The sequence below is a fragment of the Nothobranchius furzeri genome, chromosome 3, assembly GCF_043380555.1.
Source record: "Nothobranchius furzeri strain GRZ-AD chromosome 3, NfurGRZ-RIMD1, whole genome shotgun sequence".
Lineage (NCBI taxonomy): Eukaryota > Metazoa > Chordata > Actinopteri > Cyprinodontiformes > Nothobranchiidae > Nothobranchius > Nothobranchius furzeri.
Window position 1 is genome coordinate 84000574 of NC_091743.1, and position 21575 is coordinate 84022148.

General features: G+C 40.2%; 2 protein-coding genes across 3 annotated transcripts in view; one reads left to right on the forward strand and one right to left on the reverse strand.

Moving 5' to 3' along the window:
* Positions 1-844, reverse strand: part of sh3bp4a (SH3-domain binding protein 4a) — a 48521-nt gene extending 47677 nt beyond the window's left edge. For both annotated transcript variants that reach the window (XM_070549970.1, XM_070549971.1), the window contains exon 1: positions 623-844. The gene's annotated coding sequence lies outside the window, so the exon portion shown is untranslated. The remainder of the gene's footprint in view (positions 1-622) is intronic.
* Positions 845-19370: 18526 nt separating this feature from the next.
* Positions 19371-20904, forward strand: s100b (S100 calcium binding protein, beta (neural)). Its single transcript, XM_015958037.3, has 3 exons — positions 19371-19510; positions 19740-19932; positions 20002-20904. The coding sequence occupies exons 2-3, from the start codon at positions 19795-19797 to the stop codon at positions 20146-20148; spliced, it is 285 nt and encodes a 94-aa protein (XP_015813523.1). The 5' UTR covers positions 19371-19510; positions 19740-19794; the 3' UTR covers positions 20149-20904.
* Positions 20905-21575: the final 671 nt, after the last annotated feature.

A 21575-nucleotide genomic window follows, 5' to 3' on the forward strand; every position in this document is an offset into this window, starting at 1 on the left:
ATTTATGAAACTAACCAGAGCAGAAAGGAACAAGAATGGGATGCAGAGAAAAGGAGGGGAGAGGAGGAAGAGGGACAATCATCTCTCACTGGAAAACATTCCTGGTTTTAAAGCTGGTGGCTGAGACAAGAGAGGATTTTCAGCTTATCAGATGACCTTACTGGCACAGCTAAGGAGCTGCTGGATAAATGTATGAGCAGACAGCACGCACTAATTATAAACTTAGTGTTTTCTTTCTTTTCTTTCTCTGTAACCTGCCTAAAACGTGTGTATATAAATATGTAACATAGAAAGGGATACGCAGCAAGTGATTTAATTTATATATATATATATATATATATATATGAATACATTAAATACTCATATAACGTTACAAATAAAAAAGGCTCATAGAAACATCGAATAATGTGATTATGTTTTCACTGCAGAGCAGCTTTTAATACCACCTCAAAGCACCAAGGTCTATATTTACATATCATAATACTGACATTCCTCATTTAAGTAAAGCCGAATTTTTCCCAACAGACCTTTATGCTAATGTAACATTAAACCTGTGGAGTCAAAGAGTTTTAAACAGAAACACATGTAGTAAAACCTAAATTTGGCTGTAATGTGAACAGACCTCTGGCTGGCTGGAAGCCCCGAGCGCTGAGAGCGAGTGGAGCGCGGAGAAGGAAAGCGAAGAGCCGACAGAGAAGCCGCGACTGTCCCCCTTGTCTGTATAGGTTCCTCTCCTGGTATTTGTCTCGAGACAAAAATAAAAACACAAAAACAGGAAACGGAAGGAGGAGATTAACGCTTGTTCACACTGTAAGAAGTTTGTCACGGAAATAAAAGATGAGACGCACTAGCGCTGTTCATCCCTGCCATGTCTAACGGACTGCACGAGCCGCTCCTCCGAGTAGGGGGCGGGCTATGGGCGGGGCTAAAACACGGGCACGAAGCCACGTCGGAACGTACGTAGAATCTGACTATTTAGTAGAGGTTTTCTTATTATTTTATATACAAAATCACCTTTCTTTCAAATATTGCTATTTTAAGTGAAAAAAAATTTTTGGGAGACTAAATCACGGTCATCATCTTCCGGTCCATGGGTCCCCTACTTCCCAAAAAAAGTAATGGGGCCATTGCCAATAAAAGTTATTTTCTGATCCTGTTTGATATGTGCCATGGATTCAACATGTAACATCAGTGAATTTTAAAGACGCATTTTGATGCCAAGAAAGTGCTAATTTTCAATAAGCAGCAAAAATGTATTTAAAATTATATGTGATCTTTGGAATATGTGGAATATGAAATGTACGCCATCAAACCACACAAGAAGAAGATAAATTTGAGTTTAGTGAGCTTGGCATCCTTCTTCCAGAATGAAAGAAAGAACATGAAAGGTGTGGAATGCTGAAAACCCATTTTTCAATCATTATTTTTTTATTATAATCAGCCACTCTGAGGTTTTCGTGCTGGCTGAAGATGAAAGTAATCTCCTACACATATCTCTTGCATTAGCTTCTGATAGAAAATAGATAGTGAAACACAACAATTTCCGCAGCTAACAAAGGGCTAGACAGGAAATCACATATGGTTTCAGTGTCAAACCTTCTAAATAAAAGACCATTGAAGAGATGCAATTTCAAATCAATGTAGATTACATCAAAGCAAGTGACCTAATGGCTTATTTACACAAAGTATTGTTCCAAATGTGCAGAGGCGTGTTTTCATGGCTTTAATCCTGGCAGTGGAGAGGAACATCATTTGTGACATCAAACAGTGATATCAAACGTCATTTCTTTCTTTTTGGTTTAATGGTGGATGGCATGAACTCGAGGGATTTTGTGATCTCGCGAGCCCAGCAAGGAGCACGGCATAGAAGCCACTCTTGCTGGGATTCTGCTGCTGAGATTTTCCCAGTGTGAACTGGCAGCAAAAGTCCCGTGTAAACCGTTCCGTTGCTTTTCTGCCCCGTTGATGCTTCCAGTGGACACATAGGGCTAAATTTCAAACCGATACATGTCCACTACATGGTAAGTTGCGCCTTGCAGCAACAGGGGCATGGGAAGTTCAAAGTTGTCAAAAGTAGGCATCACTCGACCACAAACTTTGACTCATTGCCACAAAACTTAAAACTAATGCAAAATGCTAAATCATAGTGGAGTCCTCAACGCTTAAGTACTCAGAAGCACATTTATCAGAAACTATTGATTGCAATGAATTATTGAAGGTAGATGACAAAATAGTGAGCATTAATGATTTTTGCAGCTCATTCCAGTCGTTGGGAGCAGTAAACTGGAATGAGGAGTGGCCAAAGGGGCGAGCTTTGGGAATAACCATAGAGATTAAGTTAATGGAACATAAATTGCACTGGATGTTGGAAGTGATGAGTAATGAGAGAAGATGTGACGGGGTTCTACCGAGGATTGTTTTGTATATGAACTGATACCAATGTAACAACCTGCAGGAATGGAGTGATGGCCAGTTATCGAGTGAGTTCAGATCACAATGATGAGTAGTGAAAGGGGCACCAGTGAGGAAACGGATTGCTGAGTGATAAATGACACCGAGTTTATGAAGATGTTTTTTGGAAGCTGTTCTATAAATATTGTCACTGTAATCTTAGGCCTAGTCCACACGTAGCCGGGTTTTTTAAAAAACGGATATCTGCCCCTCCAAAAACTTGCATCCACACCACCGCGTTTTAAAAAGAAACTCTGTCCACACGTACCCGGATAAATACGTTGTTAAGGACATGCCAGACCTGTAGGCGGCAGTACTTCCCCTGTTCTTAACCTCGTCCTTCATCTGTGGTCTTCCGCAAGGAGCTGTAATTCCGCTTGCAAAAACAAACAAGCAGGAAGCGCTTGGACAATTGATGGATCGGGTAGTGACAGAGCGCAGCTCTGAAGGCTTCCATGATGCCGGCTAGTGTAAACACAGGTCGCACACGTGATGTCAGCATTTTTTTGTCGCGGAAAGTGACGTTGCGGACCTTAAAACTCCGGTTTTGTCCGTCCACACGCAGACACCCAAAACGGAGAAAACGTAGATCTTCACTTTGGCCGGAGTTTTTAAAAAGATCCGTTTTCGTGTGAAAAAACTCAGTTTTCGTGTGGATGACAGGCCAAAACGTAGAAAAATATCTACATTTTGGCAGATCCCCGGCTACGTGTGGACAGGGCCTAAGATGGGAAGGATTGTCATTTAGACCAAGGTTTGCTTTGCAGAATGAATGAAGGATGACCTGTTGTGGTATAGAAACCCAATTCTTGACTTGACTTTAGAAAGTATTGAGTTGATATGAATGTCAAATGAAAATGTGCTGTCAAGCCAGATACCCAGATACTTATAAGAACTGACAAGTTGTAGTTCTGAACCATCCAGAGAAACTGTACTAGGGTGGTGAGTTGGTTGCTGCAAGTTACGGTTGAAGATCATGAACTTTGTTTTACTTGTGTTTAATTGAATATGAAGGTTGGAGAAGGCATGTTGAAGACAAATAAAGTTGTGCTGCATGGAGGACATAAATGAACAGATATGTGGATTTTAAAGTGACAATGTGTAGTTTTTAGTGTTAATCTCTGGAAATGTCCATCAAAATGTTGCTGAAGGTGAATTAAAAGACGCCCAGCTGTTGAAAAAATGTTGGCGGTTTCATAACTATAAAAACCTGGTCTAAAATACATGGGAGCGGGTCCAAGTCTCTGGGCGACACCATATTAGATGCCATGTTTCCTTCTACGGAAGCCCGCGAGGACAAAATGCATTTACTGAATCGTAAGAAACTGTTACAAAACGTTCACCATCAATAAACATTGTTGTTTTACACATTTACCTCTTCACTCGTTGCCAGTGATGAAAGGGAGTCTGATATGCTTGTCATTTCGCTGGAGGTTGCACTCCCAGCGATTTTTGACCCTAATGGCCATCCATTTGGTAAGGTCTTAGTCAAACACAAAAATACTGCTTGCTTGAAGTGATTTAGGTGTGTACTTCTCCCTATCACCAGGGAAAATACACACTGTCACTTTAAAGTTAGTTCATTACATTTTTGCAGCTGAAATATTATTTATGTACCCCAGTTTAACTGGTGCTGGCATTATCCTGGTACACAATAACAACAATGCAATACTCAGTATGTTCCATACTTGTGCAATACCGGATTTACCTTAGTAAGTATGTGTCCCTTATGCGCATAGTTCTGGAAACCCAAGTTTTCTTTTTATCTATTGTTTTTAGTGGTTTGCCTTTGTGTGTTTACCTGCAATCTTGTTATTTTGCCTTACTTTTCTCTGTGCTGCTGCAGCAGGTGAACTTCCCCACTGTGGGATTAATAAATTCTATTCTATTCTATTCTATTCTTTAATCGAACCAATGCTTATTTATTCTGCCATGCCTCCTTTCATACATTTACAGCCCATTTACCATTTAAACTTCACTACTTTTTACCTAACAAACAGAAACAAAATGCAACCCTGCACATGTAAAATCCAATTTTAGTCCTGTGGTTGTGTGTTTTTATTGTCAGCACAGGAAATAAACTACAAATGGGTCATAAACTGCTAATAAGAGCAGTGTAATGGCCTGTGGGGAGCGGTAAATTCAAACGGTATGTTTGTCTAGATGAACAAAGCTGAAGCTTTAATGAGGACAATCCTCTGTTATTGAAGCACGGTTGAACGAAGGTCAGCTGATTAAACGCTGTAAGTGAGCTAAATCCCAAAGAACGACAACTCAGATGATAGAAGATCATTTGATTCCACAACCAGAAAAGCAGCCATGCTGGAGAGAAATGGTAACATTTTACCTGGACGTGTCTGGTGAAGACTGGTGCTCTTTCAATGACATCGATGTTGTTAAAAAGATCTTTAAAGTGGTTTCTCCCACTTCTAATGAGAGAAAGTAGCTCTCAGATTAGATCTACCTCAACCTCGTTTGTCTTCAGCTGCAATCGGAGCAGAAAACTTTTTTCCTGCAGCTGAAAAAGCGACAAGAAGAAAGTCTACTGGAAGATTCACAGCAGAGCAGATGCTTTCTGAACTCTTCTCACACTTTCATTTACCGTTATCCCTTTGATGTCCTGTCAGGACCATGCAGTTGCTTTTGGGGGAAGGTCGAACCTCAGAAAACTGTCACTAAAAGCTGCTCAAAATGATAAATATTTTCAGATTTGGACGTAAATTATTTGAATCAGCCATTGCTGCCCTCAGAGCTCTGCTCTGATTGGAAACCCGGTCTGGATTTGAAGCGTCTATTCACTCGGGCTGAATGGGAACTGTGGGATGTTGGGGGAAAAAAGAGCTTTCTATTCACGACCTCATCAAGGAGCTTCGCTATCAGCGCTGCTGCACTTTGCATCACAATAACTGGATGTTTGCTTGTCAGCCAGGTTAGTTATGGGAAGGAACACCAGGAATGCGGGTTCCTTCAGCTGCCGCGGGATTCAAGAATCCCAGGAAAACGTGAATCGGAGCTGGAAATCAGACAGTTTGGTTGAAGGGAGGACTTTGAAAAGGTTCCACAACATCACAATAATATTTGTAAATAATATAAATGTGGATGTAGCATTGAATTACCCTACATTTCTTTTTCATTTCTACATTCATTCATTCATCAGTCCTGTAAATAATCCCACCTGTTCAGTGTCCTTGGGTGAGATCTTAAACTTGTTAAGCTTTATTTTGGGTAGATTACCCGAGAGCAGAGTTCATGAAGAAAGTTTACATCTAAAATCATCTTAAATTGAAAAAAATATGGATTTCTGGTTGTTTTGGTCAAACTCTGAAAACAAATGTTACACTCATTTGTGTGAAATAAATAGCCTGAATCTAATAGCGCTTTCGAGGGTTCTACAACCCCCAAAGGCACTTTACCACCTAGTCACTCACCCGTTCACACTCCGGTGGTGATTAGCTACTTTGTAGCCACAACCTCCGACCACCGCCAGCATAATCGGCATTCCCATTCACTTTTATTACTAATTCATCTTAAAATGCACAAAATTACAACATTTGACACAGAATAGTAATGCATTTATTTTCAAGTAACGACCAGTCACTCCCCTGTGGTGTGGGAGAATCTCACACACACACACACACACACACACACACACACACACACACACACACACACACACACACACACACACACACACACACACACACACACACACGAGTGTTGGTGAGCCGCAGCGTCTGACTGCTGACGCTCCGTGTGTGTTGTTATTTCTGCAGTGAGACAAACTCACCTCACACCGTCCAGAGTTTGTTCTTTAAAGCTTCTATTAAATCCACCGTGTTGACGTATTTTAACAAGTTTCCTCTACGCTGCAGGAGTTAAAGTTTACATCACGGAGAAAAAGTTCGGCAGACACGTTTGTTTACATTTGGGTGGGGGGAGGGGGACTCGGTGCTGCACACAGACAGCTGGTGTGATCAGCTCTGAAAAGCGTTGATCAAAATTTGCAGATCACGTTTATTTTTCACAGAAATCGCCCGCGGATTCTTCTTCCGATCGGCAATCTAGGAATCGAAACTCGGAATCGAAATAAAAAACTTTGAACGATTCCGGGAAAAACTAACAGTTGGAACCAGTTCCAATCGATGCTCATGCCCAACGCTATAGCGGTTCCCAAACTTTTCAGCCTGACCAACAGATGTTCCTTCGTATTGTTACGTTATTTAGAAATTTTCATTTGGAAAGTTTTAATTTATATATCAATATATAAAGCTCTTTTTAAATTTTATATTTTACTTTTTTATGATTATGTGGCACACTTTGACTTCCATACATAATGCATCGCATCTGCCCCTTTTTGGCTTTTTTTTTTTTTTTACATTGTCGCTACGACTATCACGTAAGTGTTTTTACCGTCGTTTCTACGTCCATCACATTCCAAAACTGGGTTAAAGCCAGCCTCCACTCGCGATTCACGGTAAAGTAAGCCCTCACTTGATTTTGCTAGGCACACGCATTCACAGCTTTACGGTAAAAGCTCGAGCCATTGTTTTTCAAAATAGAAGCCCATCTCAGAAATGTATTTTCTGACTGCTTAAATGAAAAATAATTAAAAAATGGAATTCAAAAGTCACCAAATTACATTTATATCGCCATTTTAACCACTGTTTTTTTTTCAAAATAAAAGCCCATATCATAAACTTCATTTCTGACTGATTGTTAAAAAAATTATACAATGGAATTCAAAAGTGACAAAATTATAGTTATTTTGCCATTTCAACCAATTTTTCAAAAATAAAAGACCATCTCAGAAACATATTTTCTGAATGATTATTTTTTAAAAAACTTTAAAAATGGATTTCAAATGTTACTCAATTAAAGTTGTATCGCAGATTTGTTCAGTTTTTCAAAATAAAAACCGATATCACAAACCTATTTTCTGAATGATTATTTGAAAAAATAAAAACTTAAAAAATGGAATTCAAAAATTACCAAATTATATTTATATGGTCATTTTAACCACTGTTTTTCTAAATAAAAGTCTAAGAAACTTCTTTTCTGACTGATTGTTTAAAAAAACTTAAAAAATAAAATTCAAAAGTTACAAAATCATAGTTAGTTTTCCATTTTAACCAGTTTTCAAAAATAAAAGCCCATATCAGAAACCTATTTTCTGACTGATTATTTGAAAAAACTTTAAGAATGCAATTAAAATGTTACCAAATTATAGTTATATCACCATTTTAACCACTCTTTTTCAATATAAAAACCCATACCAGAAACCTATTTTCTGACTGATTATTTGAAAAATAAAATTCCACATCAGATTTGTATTAAACATTGTTTATATAAACTAGAGGTGTTCTAGTACTCATCCATCCATATCAGATGCTGGCATAACAGGGGAGTTTAAAAAAAATTAAAAGTAAGGTATGAACGATTTATAACCATTTTCAAAGAGGTTTTATTTGGAAATTTCACATCAAATTTGGATGAAACTTTGGTTTTATAAACTAGAGGTGATCTACTACTCATCCATCCACACCAGATGCTGGCATAACAGGGAGATTATTTTTAAACATTTTTTCTACGTAGATGAATGATTGATTCATAACCATTTTCACAGAGGTATTATTTTAAAATTCAATATTAGTTTTAGATTTAACTTTTTTTTTTATAAGAACTAGAGGTGTTCTAGTGCTCATCTGTCCACACCAGATGCTGGCATAACAGTGGGATTAAAAAAAAAACTTTAATCAACGTAGAGGAATGATTTATGCCATTTTTCAAAGAAGTATTTTTCAAATTCCACATCAGATATTGATGACACTCCCCCTGGTGGAACCTATTGTGTTTGATTCTTAACTGTTTCACACCAGAAGATTCTGGAAAGTTTTTTCTATGTAATATGTTTAGGTTTTTGGAAGCATAATATCTAAATAAAAATAAGCTGTTCTATGAAGTTTCACAGGAAAAACAAGAGGTCATCGAATTGTGGTATAGTATCAAATCACTTTGGACTTAAAGAGAAACATGTTTAAAGTAGCATGGGGCAGGATGATGAAACGAAACTCATTAGCGACGCACTCGGCGCTGTGAGTAACTGCAGCCCGGCACGAGAGCGCGCACAAACTCTTCACTAGAAAAAAAAAAAAGTTTCAATGATGTACGGCCAGAGCGCGGCTCAAACAAGGCACCGTGTCGAGCGATGAAGTAAGTAACATTGTTACTTTAGTCTAATATTTGTAAAATTCCATGACAACATTAGCATTTTAATTTGTTGTAGAATTAGTTGTAGAATCCATTTCCAGGGTTCTTCCTCTTCTGTTTGAGGTTTTAACGTGGCTAGTAGTGAAAGACGCATTACCGCCACCTAGCAAGCTTCCAAATGTTTTTCCGGGTTTGAACCTTGTCGAGAACGCGCTTGAAGCGTCAATTAACTTCACATCCGTAAAACAGCGCGGGAAATTTGGATCAGGAATGTTTTGCATTTTGCAGCACACAGCCTGATTAACAAAATGGAATGATAAACTGGTTTCATCATTCTTTTTAGTTTAAAATGCTTCATCACCCATAAGCTTCACAAGAATGAACATGAATCCTATTTACTTCTTGTTTTTGGACAATTCCTGCCCCATGCTCCTTTAAAAAGGATTGTCACAAGTCGATTTTTAGGCGTTTCCACCATTTGTAATATAGTTTTGAAATATCTGTTAAAATGGCGATATAACTATAATTTGGTAACTTTTGAATTCCATTTTTAAAGTTTTAAAAACAATCTGTCAGAAAATAAGTTTCTGAGATGGGCTTTTATTTTGAAAAACTGTGGTTAAAATGGCGTTTTAACTATAATGTGGTAACTTAGAATTCCATTTTTTAATTCTTTTTTCAAATGATCAGTCAGAAAATACATTTCTGAGATGGGCTTCTATTTTGAAAAACAGTGGCCCGAGCTTTTACCGTAAAGCTGTGAACGCGTGTGCCTAGCAAAATCAAGTGAGGGCTTACTTTACCGTGAATCGGCGAGTGGAGGCTGGCTTTACCCCAGTGTCCCACTGTAGGTTAAAAAAACATCAAACCCAACGTTTGGAGCTCGTAAGCTCCACACACCTCTCGTGCAGCACCAGCTGTCTGATGCTGCAGCAGCGTCAATCTTCCCGGCTGGAGGAGTTTCTTCATCAGAGTCAATAATCTGCTGCATAATCAGAATCAGTCATTACCAGACTAAAATGATCAGTCAACAAAGGCCAGACCTGCCGGCAATTATACGTTTTATCTAACATTTACGCTCTTCATGTTGCGCGCGTCTCCTCCTCTCCCCGACTGGGAGCCTCTCGGCGGGAGGCGTTTTTCAAGCTCTAAAAACTCCAAAACTTTGCTCAGCCTGAAAGTTCCACATCTCCACTATCTTCTGGTGTAAAGTAGTAACTTCATGAGGGATCATATTTGTGGATGGGACTTGTTAAAGTCAGCAATGAGGCTTTGGCGCTTTTAACGAGTAGGCTATGTCCCAACACTGACAACAACGTACTGAAACTAGAACCAACATGCATAAACAGACAGATCGGTCCCGCCTACTTACACTGTTGGTCTATGCAGTAATTTTTGTTTGCCTTTTTCGCTTCATCCTGCATCCAAGCAGCAACCACTTTTGCGCCTCTGAAGTTGGTGTTTGTTTTCGTCATGCTGCATTCATTGTCATTGGAAAAAGGAGCTTCAAGGGCTTAACCTCCGATTTTGTTTTCTGTCAGGCCTCCGTGCGGGGACGGATCGGGATCGATCTGAATCTGGGGGGGATAAATCCCCCCCGTACCCCACCCAAAATGCGCGCCTGTCCCCTAGTGTCCATTATTAATTATCTGCGGTCAAAGCAAAAGTGAAACTTATCTCCTCACCGTGCGTTTGTCTTTTTACGCTCACCAGCTCAGTGGTCTAGTGGTAGAGTGTTCACCCTGAGACTGGGAGATCAGGGTTCGATTCCTAGTCGGGTCACGCCATAGACTCAGAAAAAGTAGGATCCATTGCCTCCCTGCTTGACACTCAGCATTAAGGGGTTGGATTGGGGGGTTAAACCACCAAATGGTTCCCGAGCGCGGCTGTGTCTGCAGCTCACCGCTCCCCCAGGGGATGGGTCAAATGCGGAGAACAAATTTTGCACACACATCAGTGTGTGTGACATCTAATGGGACTTTAACTTTAACACCTTAATCTAACCACTGAAACGTCTCCTCAGCCTTCCTTAGTGTCTACAGGAGTGATTCATCACTAAATTAACCAAATCAGCTGTGTTCATGATCTAAAACATGCAGGAAAAGTGCTGGAAGCAGCCACAGGTGGCGGCCTGGCACTCTGAAGTTGCAAATATGGTATTCTGGCCACAGAGGGCGATGGGGGTCTGAGTGACATTTCATTAACCTTGTAAATTGTCACTTTAGCACACACTGGGTCAAGATAATGATAAAAAAATGTGCATAGTTTCTCTTTAATGGGAACAAATTCTTTCGAAAACCTAATTTACAACATCTGTGTTGGATTACAACATTAGGAAGGCGGACGAACTAACATAAGACATGTGGATGTCTATCAGAAGAAGAGTTGTTATGATCTAGAGTAAAAAATAAAAAGAAAAAGAAATGAGTCACATCACATCACAGCAAGATGTTGTGAATGTTGCTCAGCAGCAGGAATCTCACGTTTGAATATTTATCTACCTCCTCCCTCGGTCAGTTCTCTGCTCAAACTGTTCACTGGAAATTACTTATTTCTTCATTTTTTCCTCAGCCAGAGCGGCAAGAAAAGACAGCAGATTAGAGAGCTGCATCTTCAGGAAAACACATTTGTACCAACACACATCCACTTTCGTCCTCCTGCAGCAGTTTTTAGGATTTGGAGTTAAATCCTGATGGAAAATTTACATTTAAACAAAGTCTAAATCGTTCGAAGGTCTGGATAAATCCTTATGATCCTACAGGTTTGATATTTTTATGTGATGTTTCTTTTAAAGAGGAAACATTAAACTGTTCTCTGTTCAGAGCAGCATGTACGTAAATGCACTAACCCCCTGTGAATCAATATGATTTCAGAGGCTGAATTCCCACCATCAACCGTGTTACAGCCTGTGTTGTTCACGAGGATATACAGCTATGAGGAATTCAAGGACATTTATCCAGACACAGAATAGATCAGGAAGTAAAACACGTTTAGGTTTTATTTTTGGGAACAGCTTCAAAGGACTGATTCATCTGTTCAGGCCAGACTAAAACTGATCCATGCTGGCATCCATGCTGTCGGCTAGTGTAAACACAGGTCGCACACGTGATGTCAGCATTTTTTTGTCGCGGAAAGTGACGTTGCGGACCTTAAAACTCCGGTTTGGTCTGTCCACACGCAGACACCCAAAACGGAGAAAACACAGATCTTCACTTTGGCCGGAGTTTTTAAAAAGATCCGTTTTAGTGTGAAAAAACTCCGTTTTCGTGTGGATGACAGGCCAAAACGTAGAAAAATATCTACGTTTTGGCAGATCCCTGGCTACGTGTGGACAGGGCCTAAGTCTCCGTCAAACCGAACGACGTACACAAGAGGGACTTCATCTGAGCTGCAGTTACCAGTTCATTAGAGGAACATCTCCAGGGTTCACAGATCAGATCTAAAGTTTTTTGAACATTAGAGCAAACTGAAGCAGAACTTACTTCTAATCCCTGCTGAAGTGTCGGGGCACTGAGGTGTCAGCCACTTCAGGAGTTTGTTAGCATTGCTGCTGTGTCCTGACACAGATTAACACTCACCATATGTTGTTTTGGTTCACAGAGGATGTATTAGCTCTGTGTGGTCCCAGCTCAGAATAAGCCATTATGATGAACTCAATGTGTTGAATCTATTTCAAAAAGCTGATATGTTTAACTTTTACCTGAAGGTCTTAAACCAGGGGTCACCAACACCCATCCCTTTGGGACGCCATCTTCCCATAACATTTGAGACTCTAAGGTGCATTTGTATTGCTAAAGAGTCCGATGCCTGGTTGTTTCGGTTAGTGTCCGGCAAACATGAGCCTTCGATGAACTATCTCTTGGGGAAGTCTGAAAGAATCCCTCAAACGTCTCAGAATTTTCCTGAATGTTGTATTTTCATGACCTCAAAGGGACCACCAACGACCCTGACTGAAATCATGAACGCTGAAGGTCTTGGTCTTCTAAGAGATGAGGGTCTTAAACATCTGGAGACCTTGATTCTAGACTCATGCTAAGCGTTAATTACAACCAGTTTCAGGTTTATATATGACGTAAGCAGTGGAGGTGAGTGTTGAGATCTGACCTGGATTCAGCCTACAAAGTGTAGGTTTTATTGTTAGAAGGAAGCAGGTTTTCAGGCCAGCAGGTCAGTTAGTGTCGAGTGTTTGTGTGAGTCCAGGTCAGCAGGTTTTAATCCCACCGGGGGCGGTGAGAGTGCGGGCTGCAGAGGATTATGGGATTACGGGAAGATGCGACATGAGATGGCCAATCTGTAACTGCAGCCCAACTCGTGCTAACACCTTAGAGATCGCCATGGTGACTGTCTGAGAGGTGACGCATGATTCAAACAGCTGATCAAGGTGACTAATGATTGATTTTACTGGAACTAATGTGTGTGAAATAAAATGCCACTGCCACCTGATGGTCGAACACAAAACAACAAGAATTTAAAGGGAAATTACTATTTATGAAGAAAGGGTTTAAAAAAACCTACCAATTTACTAATAATTAACTAGGTTGGATGACTTTTGTTCAGTGATTTGGTTAATCTGGAAAAATCCTGATAATATTTAACTACAAATCAGTAAATTCCTGAGGAAGTTTTGAATGGTGTCGATCCAGACTCAACTTTATCATATTTTAAGAGAATCTACAGAAATGTTAAAGCTGCTGTCAGTAACGCATTAGAGTCACCATGGTAACCATCAGCACTTCAAACTAAACCTTGCCTATGTAAAAACCATCAAAGGGATCAAAACACCGGTTCAGTAATGTGAATCTTCCTGTGACCCGTTTAAACTCTGAATGTTTCTACTGTGACGTTTACCTGAGCTATAAAGCTCCAGAGAGGGCGGGGCAACATCACCTGCTTCAGCTAAATAGACTGTCCATAGAACACAATCTATGTTGTTGTTCAGGGAGATTGTTATGCAGCATACTGTTACCAAAACCCATAGCACACTCTTACTGACGTGTGTGGATTTGCAATTTGCACGTCTTTCAAGGTTATATCAAAAATTGACCAAACTGTAAATTAAAAAAATTCTGCTTGCCAAAAAATGTTTGCGGATGAAGAAAAGCTTCATTCTAAAAGTTGTTAAAAAGGTTAAGGAAAGATTAAAATAACTCAAAATGTTGATTTGAAAAGACAGTTACTGTCATGTTCCAGTCCACGCTCGTGTACGTCTCCTCTGAATTCCTGTTCCCATAGCCTAGTCTTTCATCCCCCGTTTATCTTAGACTGGTCACTCCTCAGCTCCGAGTCCTTCTCTGTTTTTCTCCATACTGTATTATATAATTTATTTAGATCAGATTTATGCGAGGAATTCCTTAGACACCTTGCTTACGTGTTTTCTCCCAGCCTTTCAGTTTCAGTAATTTGCATGTTTTGTTTTATTGAGTTCTTACTGTTTTCTCTTGTTTGTGTTTATGACCTTTGACCCTTGTGTTGCCTTTATATATTGTGGTGCCCTCATGGAGGGGGCCATCGTCTTGAACACTGTTGCTAACCACTTAAAAATTCTCCCACTCCTGATAATAACATTTTACTTTCCTGGACGTTGGATGTGCTACTACTAGTTTACCCGTTTAATTATAGATCCACTAGAATAAATACAAGAAACTTTATCTCTCACCAATTAGAATATTTACTAAGAAATCACAATGTAACCATAGAAACACTACTTGGTATATGTGTTGTGTGTGTGTGTGTGTGTGTGTGTGTGTGTGTGTGTGTGTGTGTGTGTGTGTGTGTGTGTGTGTGTGTGTGTGTGTGTGTGTGTGTGTGTGTGTGTGTGTGTGTGTGTGTGTGTGTGTGTGTGTGTCTGCTCTGTCTTCTCCATCCCCAGGGAGTCGTGGTGGATGGCTGCTTATACTGAGCCAGGATCCTCTGGAGGTTTCTTCCTGTTAAAAGGGAGTTTTCCTCTCCACTGTCGCTAAATGCTTGCTTAGAATGAGGATTGCTGTAAAGTCACTGACACTAGTCAGTGACTCGATGCAACCTGCTGGGTTCCTTATAGGAAACTTTTTTTTTCTGATTGGCTTAATGAACTGACCTGGATTGGAATGTTTATTATGTGAAGTGCCTTGAGACGACTCTTGTCGTGATTGGGCGCTATATAAATAAAATTGAATTGAATTGGATATTGGTTAGTTTATTGCTCTGTGTGGTTTACTTCTTCTGTATGTTTAGTCTAGTTTATTATTTTCCGTGTCTTTAGCATCTTTAGTCTTTTTAGTTTTTTGGCATCTTTATTTACCTTTCCTCCTTTTTCTTGGTGTTTGGCTCGCTCCTCAGTATCTTTTTCTTCTTCTATGGGTTTAATAGCAGCAGTTGCACTACTGCCACCTCCTGCATATTGATAAAAAAAAACTATAATCAGCTCAGCGGCCTAGTGGTTTGAGTGTCTCCCCTGAGACTGGGAGATTGTGGGTTTGAATCCAAGGTTAGTTCAAACCAAAGACTTTCAAAAAATGGGACCAGTACCTCCCCGCTTGATGCCCAGCTTTGAGGGGTTGGACTGGGGGGTTTAACCACCAAAGGGTTCCTGAGTGTGGTTGTTTCTGCAGCTCAACGTTCCCTACGGGATGGGTCAAATGTGGAGAACTAATTTCACACACCAATGTGAGAACAAGGGGGACTTTAACTTTAATCTCTCGAACAATCCAGTAACCAACAAAAATGGATCCTCCTCAGTATGAGTTATACCTCTCTGCCTCTCTAATAGAGCAGCTGGCTCTAACCCTAACCCTAGTCCAGCCTGAAGACCCCTTTCATGTTAGTCAAGAATCTCTCCTGAAACCAGGGTGTTGTAAAAATCAGGTATGGCATCTGGGTAATTGTGTGATGTTTTCAGAGAAAATTAGCCTTCATATTGTGTAAAAGGGTCTTTGGACTTGTTTGATATGTATCTCACTGCTGCCCCCTAGTGGTAAAACATTAATACAAAACTACAATTCACAAACAAACTTAAAATGACCAGTTAAAACAACTCCAAATGCACTGGATTGGTTGTTTCAACACTGAAGAGGTCAAAGGTCATACATTACAGTAGAACCAATTAAATAAAAGGATGACATGAATAACTGTAAAGATGAAACCTTAAACTGCAGCAGCCTTGTGTTGCCAGTGGTGACTCAGCGACCTGCTGGACCTTTTTCCAGCCGAGCAGGAGATGCCAGATGGTTGCCGTGGTGACGGGTCAGCTCAGGGAGTCTGGCTGGCTCTGAGGGACGCCTCGACTGTTTGAGGACTCTCGTCTCCCTGGAGAAGAAATGCTGGAAAGAGACCCAACAGAAGACAAAGAGGATCTGAGAAGTCTGGAAATAAATCAAAACTATAAAATAATCAACTCATTTAAATCAGAATGAAGGTTTTTGTCTTAGTTTCATCAGTTTTATTCAAAGGTTTAAAATCTAACTTTATGTTTATTTGGTCCTTTCAAAACAATGTCTGTAAAATGAAAACAATGACGTTTCACAATTCATAAACAAATGTCATGTGCTGTGTCCTTGTGGTCCCCAGCCCCTTCCCTCATGCCCCCCCCCCCCCCCATTTATTTAAACATTACAAACAATGTTTAAATAAAAACACTCAAATATTTTTTATTATTGGAGCAAAAGGTTTAATCTGTCTAAGTGTTCATTCGTGTGTCAGGAAACCACAAAGGCTAATGTTCTCTGTTGTTGTCAGCCCAGCATACAAACATACAAACAAACAAATACAAGTGATGGGGTACTTTACAATAAAGGTCACTTTATTAATGTTACTTAGTGCACAATTAAGAATTAATAAATTATTAAATAAGGTATTAACAACTACTTAACATTAATGTTATTATTAAAGAGAAAATGGGTAGTTTTTACCATTATTCTCTGGAAACATGCATTAAAATGTTGTTGAAAATTAATTAAATTATGTCCAGATGTTGAAAAATATTGACGGCTTTGTAACCATAAAAATCAGGTGTAAAATACATGAGGGCGAGTCTAAGGCTGTTTCTCGAAGTCAAGGCGCCTGGCCTTGCGAGGACACGGTCCTTCCTTGGTCAAAGAAAACGGTTAAATGGAACAGACTTGCATCACGTGACCGCGGCTTCCACGGCGGTCACGTAACGTCATAGTCAACGTTATATTTTATACGTATAAGTTTCAATAGAAATATATAACGAGACTTTTACTTTTTAAATTGTGCATATGTTTATTAAATAAATATATAAGTGAGTTACTACCCGCTAGCCACCGAAGCCACAACTACTAAGCCATAGATAACCAACAATACATAACTTCTTTTGATCTAAAATAAAAACATTTTAAATTAGTTGACTTACTTTTAAACTTGAAATTTGCCCCAAAGTAGCTGCTGGCGTCTGATCCGCCATCCTTTTGAAAATACTGTTGTGTATTCTGGGTAATTTTGACCAAGGCTAGGCTACAAGACACCTCCCGTGTATCCTTGCTCAGCTAGCTAAACGGCTAACAAACGGAGAACACATGCCTCGGTAGAACATGAACATTGGAACACGTCTTGGCGGTTCCTGATGACGTATCTCTGAGGCAACCGGGGCGGGGCCATGACAAACACCCTAAGTCTCCGGGCGACGCCATGTTTTCTTCTACATGAGCCTGTGAGGACAAAATGCATTTACTGATAACAGTTACAAAACTTTCCCCATTCATAAACGCTGTTGTTTTACACATTTACTTCTTCACTTGTTGCCATGAAAGGGAGTCTGACAGGCTTGTTGTTTTGCTGGAGGTTGTGCTCGCCAAGATTTTTGACCCTAATGGCCATCCGTTGATTAAAGGCCTGTACTTGTATAGCACCTTCTTAGGGTTCTACAACCCCCCAAGGTGCTTCACAACACAATCAGTCATTCACCCCTTCACACGCTGATGGTGATGAGCTACGGTGTAGTTACAGCTGCTTTGGGGCGCACTAGCCACGTTTACATGCGCACATTTAATCAGATTGAACGCCCAATCAGATCAAAAATTCTGCATGTAAACATGTCAGTCTGAATGTTCTGGTCCGATTCAGCCCGATCGGAACTAAATTTCAATCCGATTGAGAGAGGTGGTTATGTCCGATCATCATTCCGATTGACGTGCATGTACACAGCCATTCGGATTGTTGGAGCAAATTAATGCTCACTGTGCTTGTGTGCAACAGCTAGCGAGCCTCTCCGTCATCATTTAGACTACCTGACTTTAAAAATGACGATTTAAAATGCAGCAAAGCATAAACCTGCAGTGATTCACTGAAGAAAACGTAACTTCTATCAGCAAAATAAAGTAAAAAAAATGATTAAATGAAGTAGGAAAGCAGGAAATTTTTACATTTTTCATTTCGTTTCATGGCGTTTGTCTACTTTTTTTCTGGGAAAGACGACTCTGTGCATGCTCAACCTATTTAATCTGATTGAATACTTGGTGCATACAAACTCACGGCATGGTCGGATCATTTTAGTTAGTGCGCATGTAAACAGAGATTCTGGATTTCCCATCAGCCAAGATTTGAATCGGATTGGGGAAGTTTGGCGCATGTAAACGTGGCTACTGGTGAGGTAAGGTCTTACTTGAACACAAAAATACTGCTTGCTTGCAATGATGTGGGTATGCACTGCCCGCTATAGACAAAGAAAATACACACCGTCACTTTAAGTAATGCATTACTCAGCAGACCCCCACCCCACCCCACCCTGGCCCTTTGTCCTTAAGGACACTTAATAGTTAATGGGAATGAAAATGAAGGGATCCTTTGTTTATCAATGCTTACGTAACTGTATTATTGTAAAGATTTACCAAGTAAATAAGTAAACAGGTGAGTCTTAATTAGCTTGACATGAATCCTGACCCAAAGGGAATAAAAATCTGCTGGATCAGGAACATCTGGGATCAACTCCTCCTCTTCCCCAGAGTCTCGCTGTAAATGAATCAGGCTGATGAACGACAGGCAGTGTTTTGTCTGCAGCTTCCTGGACGGCGGTTTGATTCCCAGCACAACGTTTCAGTGTTTGAAGTGAACAATGAGCCAGTCTGCAGCCGTCCGTCCTCATCGGGCGCTGTTTATCATCGCACAAAGACGCCGTTTGTGCTGGCATACACAGCCCTGTCTCTCCTGCACGGGGCGAGTGAGGTGCAAGGTCAAAGGTCACCGGGTTTAACAAGGCTGTGCGGGGAGGTCAGCACATCTGCCACAAGTTTTACCTGCTCACCGATGGTGATCCCAGAAGAGATGTCTGACACTTTCAGCTTGTTGTGTGTGTGTGTGTGTGTGTGTGTGTGCGTGCGTGCGTGCGTGCGTGCGTGCGTGCGTGTGTGTGTGTGTGTGTTCATTGAGATGCACAGCCACGCTCTTCCTCTGAAACCAGCTTTGTGGAGGGGAGGTGGAACCGGGTCACAGAACCAGAACTGATCCAACTCTCCTCTTTTACAGATCAGGATTTTAATACCTGAGCTGTAAAACTCTGCAGGTTAAAGTTTTTCTCATTTAGACGTTTCAAATAATGTTTCTGTAGTTTTATCTAAAAGCAACAATTTTCATCGGACATCAGAGACATTTAAACACAAATGAGATACAAAAAATAAAAAAACTGTGACACAAAAGTTTTGTTTAGTTCCTGCTCTGGTCCGAGACCAGAGATCCCGGTTCTGAGCGGCGGTCCGGTGGAGTGAGTGGGGGTGGTTCCGCCTCATTGGTCAGCGGGTTGACCGACAGGATTGCTGATCTCAGATCTGCTCCTCCCGGCTCCACCAGGCTGCTGCAGTATAAAACCTGCAGCCTGAGTCTGCGGACACACACGCTGTGCAGGAACACACACACACCAACGGTGAGTTCATCACACCCACACACACTTTTACTGTAGATTATGGGATGCTGCTGGATCCGCAGCCACGTGCTGATGAGCTTTAGGTTCTGGTCGAATTTATTGAGAACATGGTGGAGGCTTTATCCTATCAGCTGATTTACATCGATGTCATCGTAGCTTTGTTCCACACGTATGATGTCCCGCATCATGTGTCTGTTCGTATCACATCTGTATGACATGTCTTTTATAGACACGAAGGTTTTTACACGTTCATCCCTGGAGCTGAAAACATCTGTCAGGAGACGATGAGCGAACTGGAAAACGCCATGGCGACCATCATCGCCGTGTTCCAGAAGTACTCCGAGCGAGAAGGGGACAAACACAAGTTGAAGAAGAGCGAGCTGAAGGATCTGCTTCATGACGAGCTGCCAGACCTGATGGCGGTGAGAGGGTTGGGGTCAGAGGTCATGATGAGAACGGTGGCTCTCCTATAAACCTGTGTGTCTCTGCAGCATGTGAAGGACCAGTCCACCCTGGACAGCCTGATGGAGAGCCTGGACACAGACGGAGACTCTGAGTGCAACTTCCAGGAGTTCATGGCATTCGTCTCCGTGGTTACCGCCTGTTGCCATGAGTTCTTTGTACATGAGGACGAATGAGGACACGGAGACAAAAGAGAGCAGAAACTGTGGAGACATTAGACTAGTCCAGACCAGAGGTAGCCTCACCTAGAACTAGTTTAAATCTGGCTAATCTGGTTTAAACTCAGTTATTCCAGTGCTTTAGAAGCTTTACTCCTTACATTTGATGTTGGTATTAAAGACTAACAAGTTTTATTTTGTCCAGTTTCTGATTTTAAGAATTTCTGGAAATTTTAAAGAATAAAAGCATTTCGGACAATTTGTATAAAAGGATACATTTTCTAAAATGTCTGATTTTGGTTTAAAAATATCAGAAAATTTAACAAAAAGCTAATTTATTTAAAAATTGGTGGTCAGAAGGTTTGTTTGTTTTTATTTTGGTGGGTGTGGTTGATTAAATTCCAATTTGAAACATGTAGGATAAAAGAATCAAGCAACATATTTTGCTCTTGAATAATGTTATTTTATCATTTCCAGCTAATCTGACATCTGATGTTTCTATTTAATTTAATAGATTTAAACGTAGTTTTGTTCAAATGAACACAATTTGGTTTAAAGTTTCAGTTATTTGATGTTTTCTTGTTTAAAATGTTTAACAAACTATTTAATTTCTCATGTTATTTTAGAAACTTGCATTTTCACAATGAAGAAGTTTAAGCAGAAGATTTTTCTAACTTTATTTTGTAGTTTTAGTTTTGTTTACTGCAGGTCATTTTTTTTGTTTGCTTGTTTTAGTTAAAAAAATCTGAAAATAAAAATGTGGATGAAAACAGACGAGTTTAAATGTTTGTCTGAATATTGGTGAAATTAAATATAATAAAACAATAACAAATTGTGATTTTTTTAAAAATCATTTTGGTTTGTTTGCTTTTCTAATTTTAAACCTAAACAGAATAAATTTTGCCTTGTTTCAAATTCTTAGTAGATCGATACTGACTTTTTACATGATTCGGGAATCGTTTCATGTTTTTTGTTTTGTAAGAATATTAATTTTTAAAAATACAGATAATTAATTAATGCAATGCATGAAAAAATAGTTGTAATACCTCCTGACAAAATTTGTAAAACATGTATGAAGTTTAAAAAAATACTTTTAAGCAATCTTAATTGGCATTAAAATGTATATTTTATTTAAATATGTAAGTATTTATTTATTTATTTATTTATTTATTTATTATTTATTTATTATTTAGGGAAACATGGTGTTTCGAAGGATCTTTCATGGCGGTTAAAACGAAGAGTCGGAGTACCCGGCCCGGAGGGTTACCGGGGTCCCACCCTGGAGCCAGGCCTGGGGTTGGGGCCCGTGAGCGAGCGCCTGGTGGCCGGGCTTTCGCCCATGGGGCCCGGCCGGGCCCAGCCCGAACCGGATACATGGGCTCGTCCAACTGTGGACCCACCACCCGCAGGAGGAACATGAAGGGTCCGGTGCAATGCGAATCGGG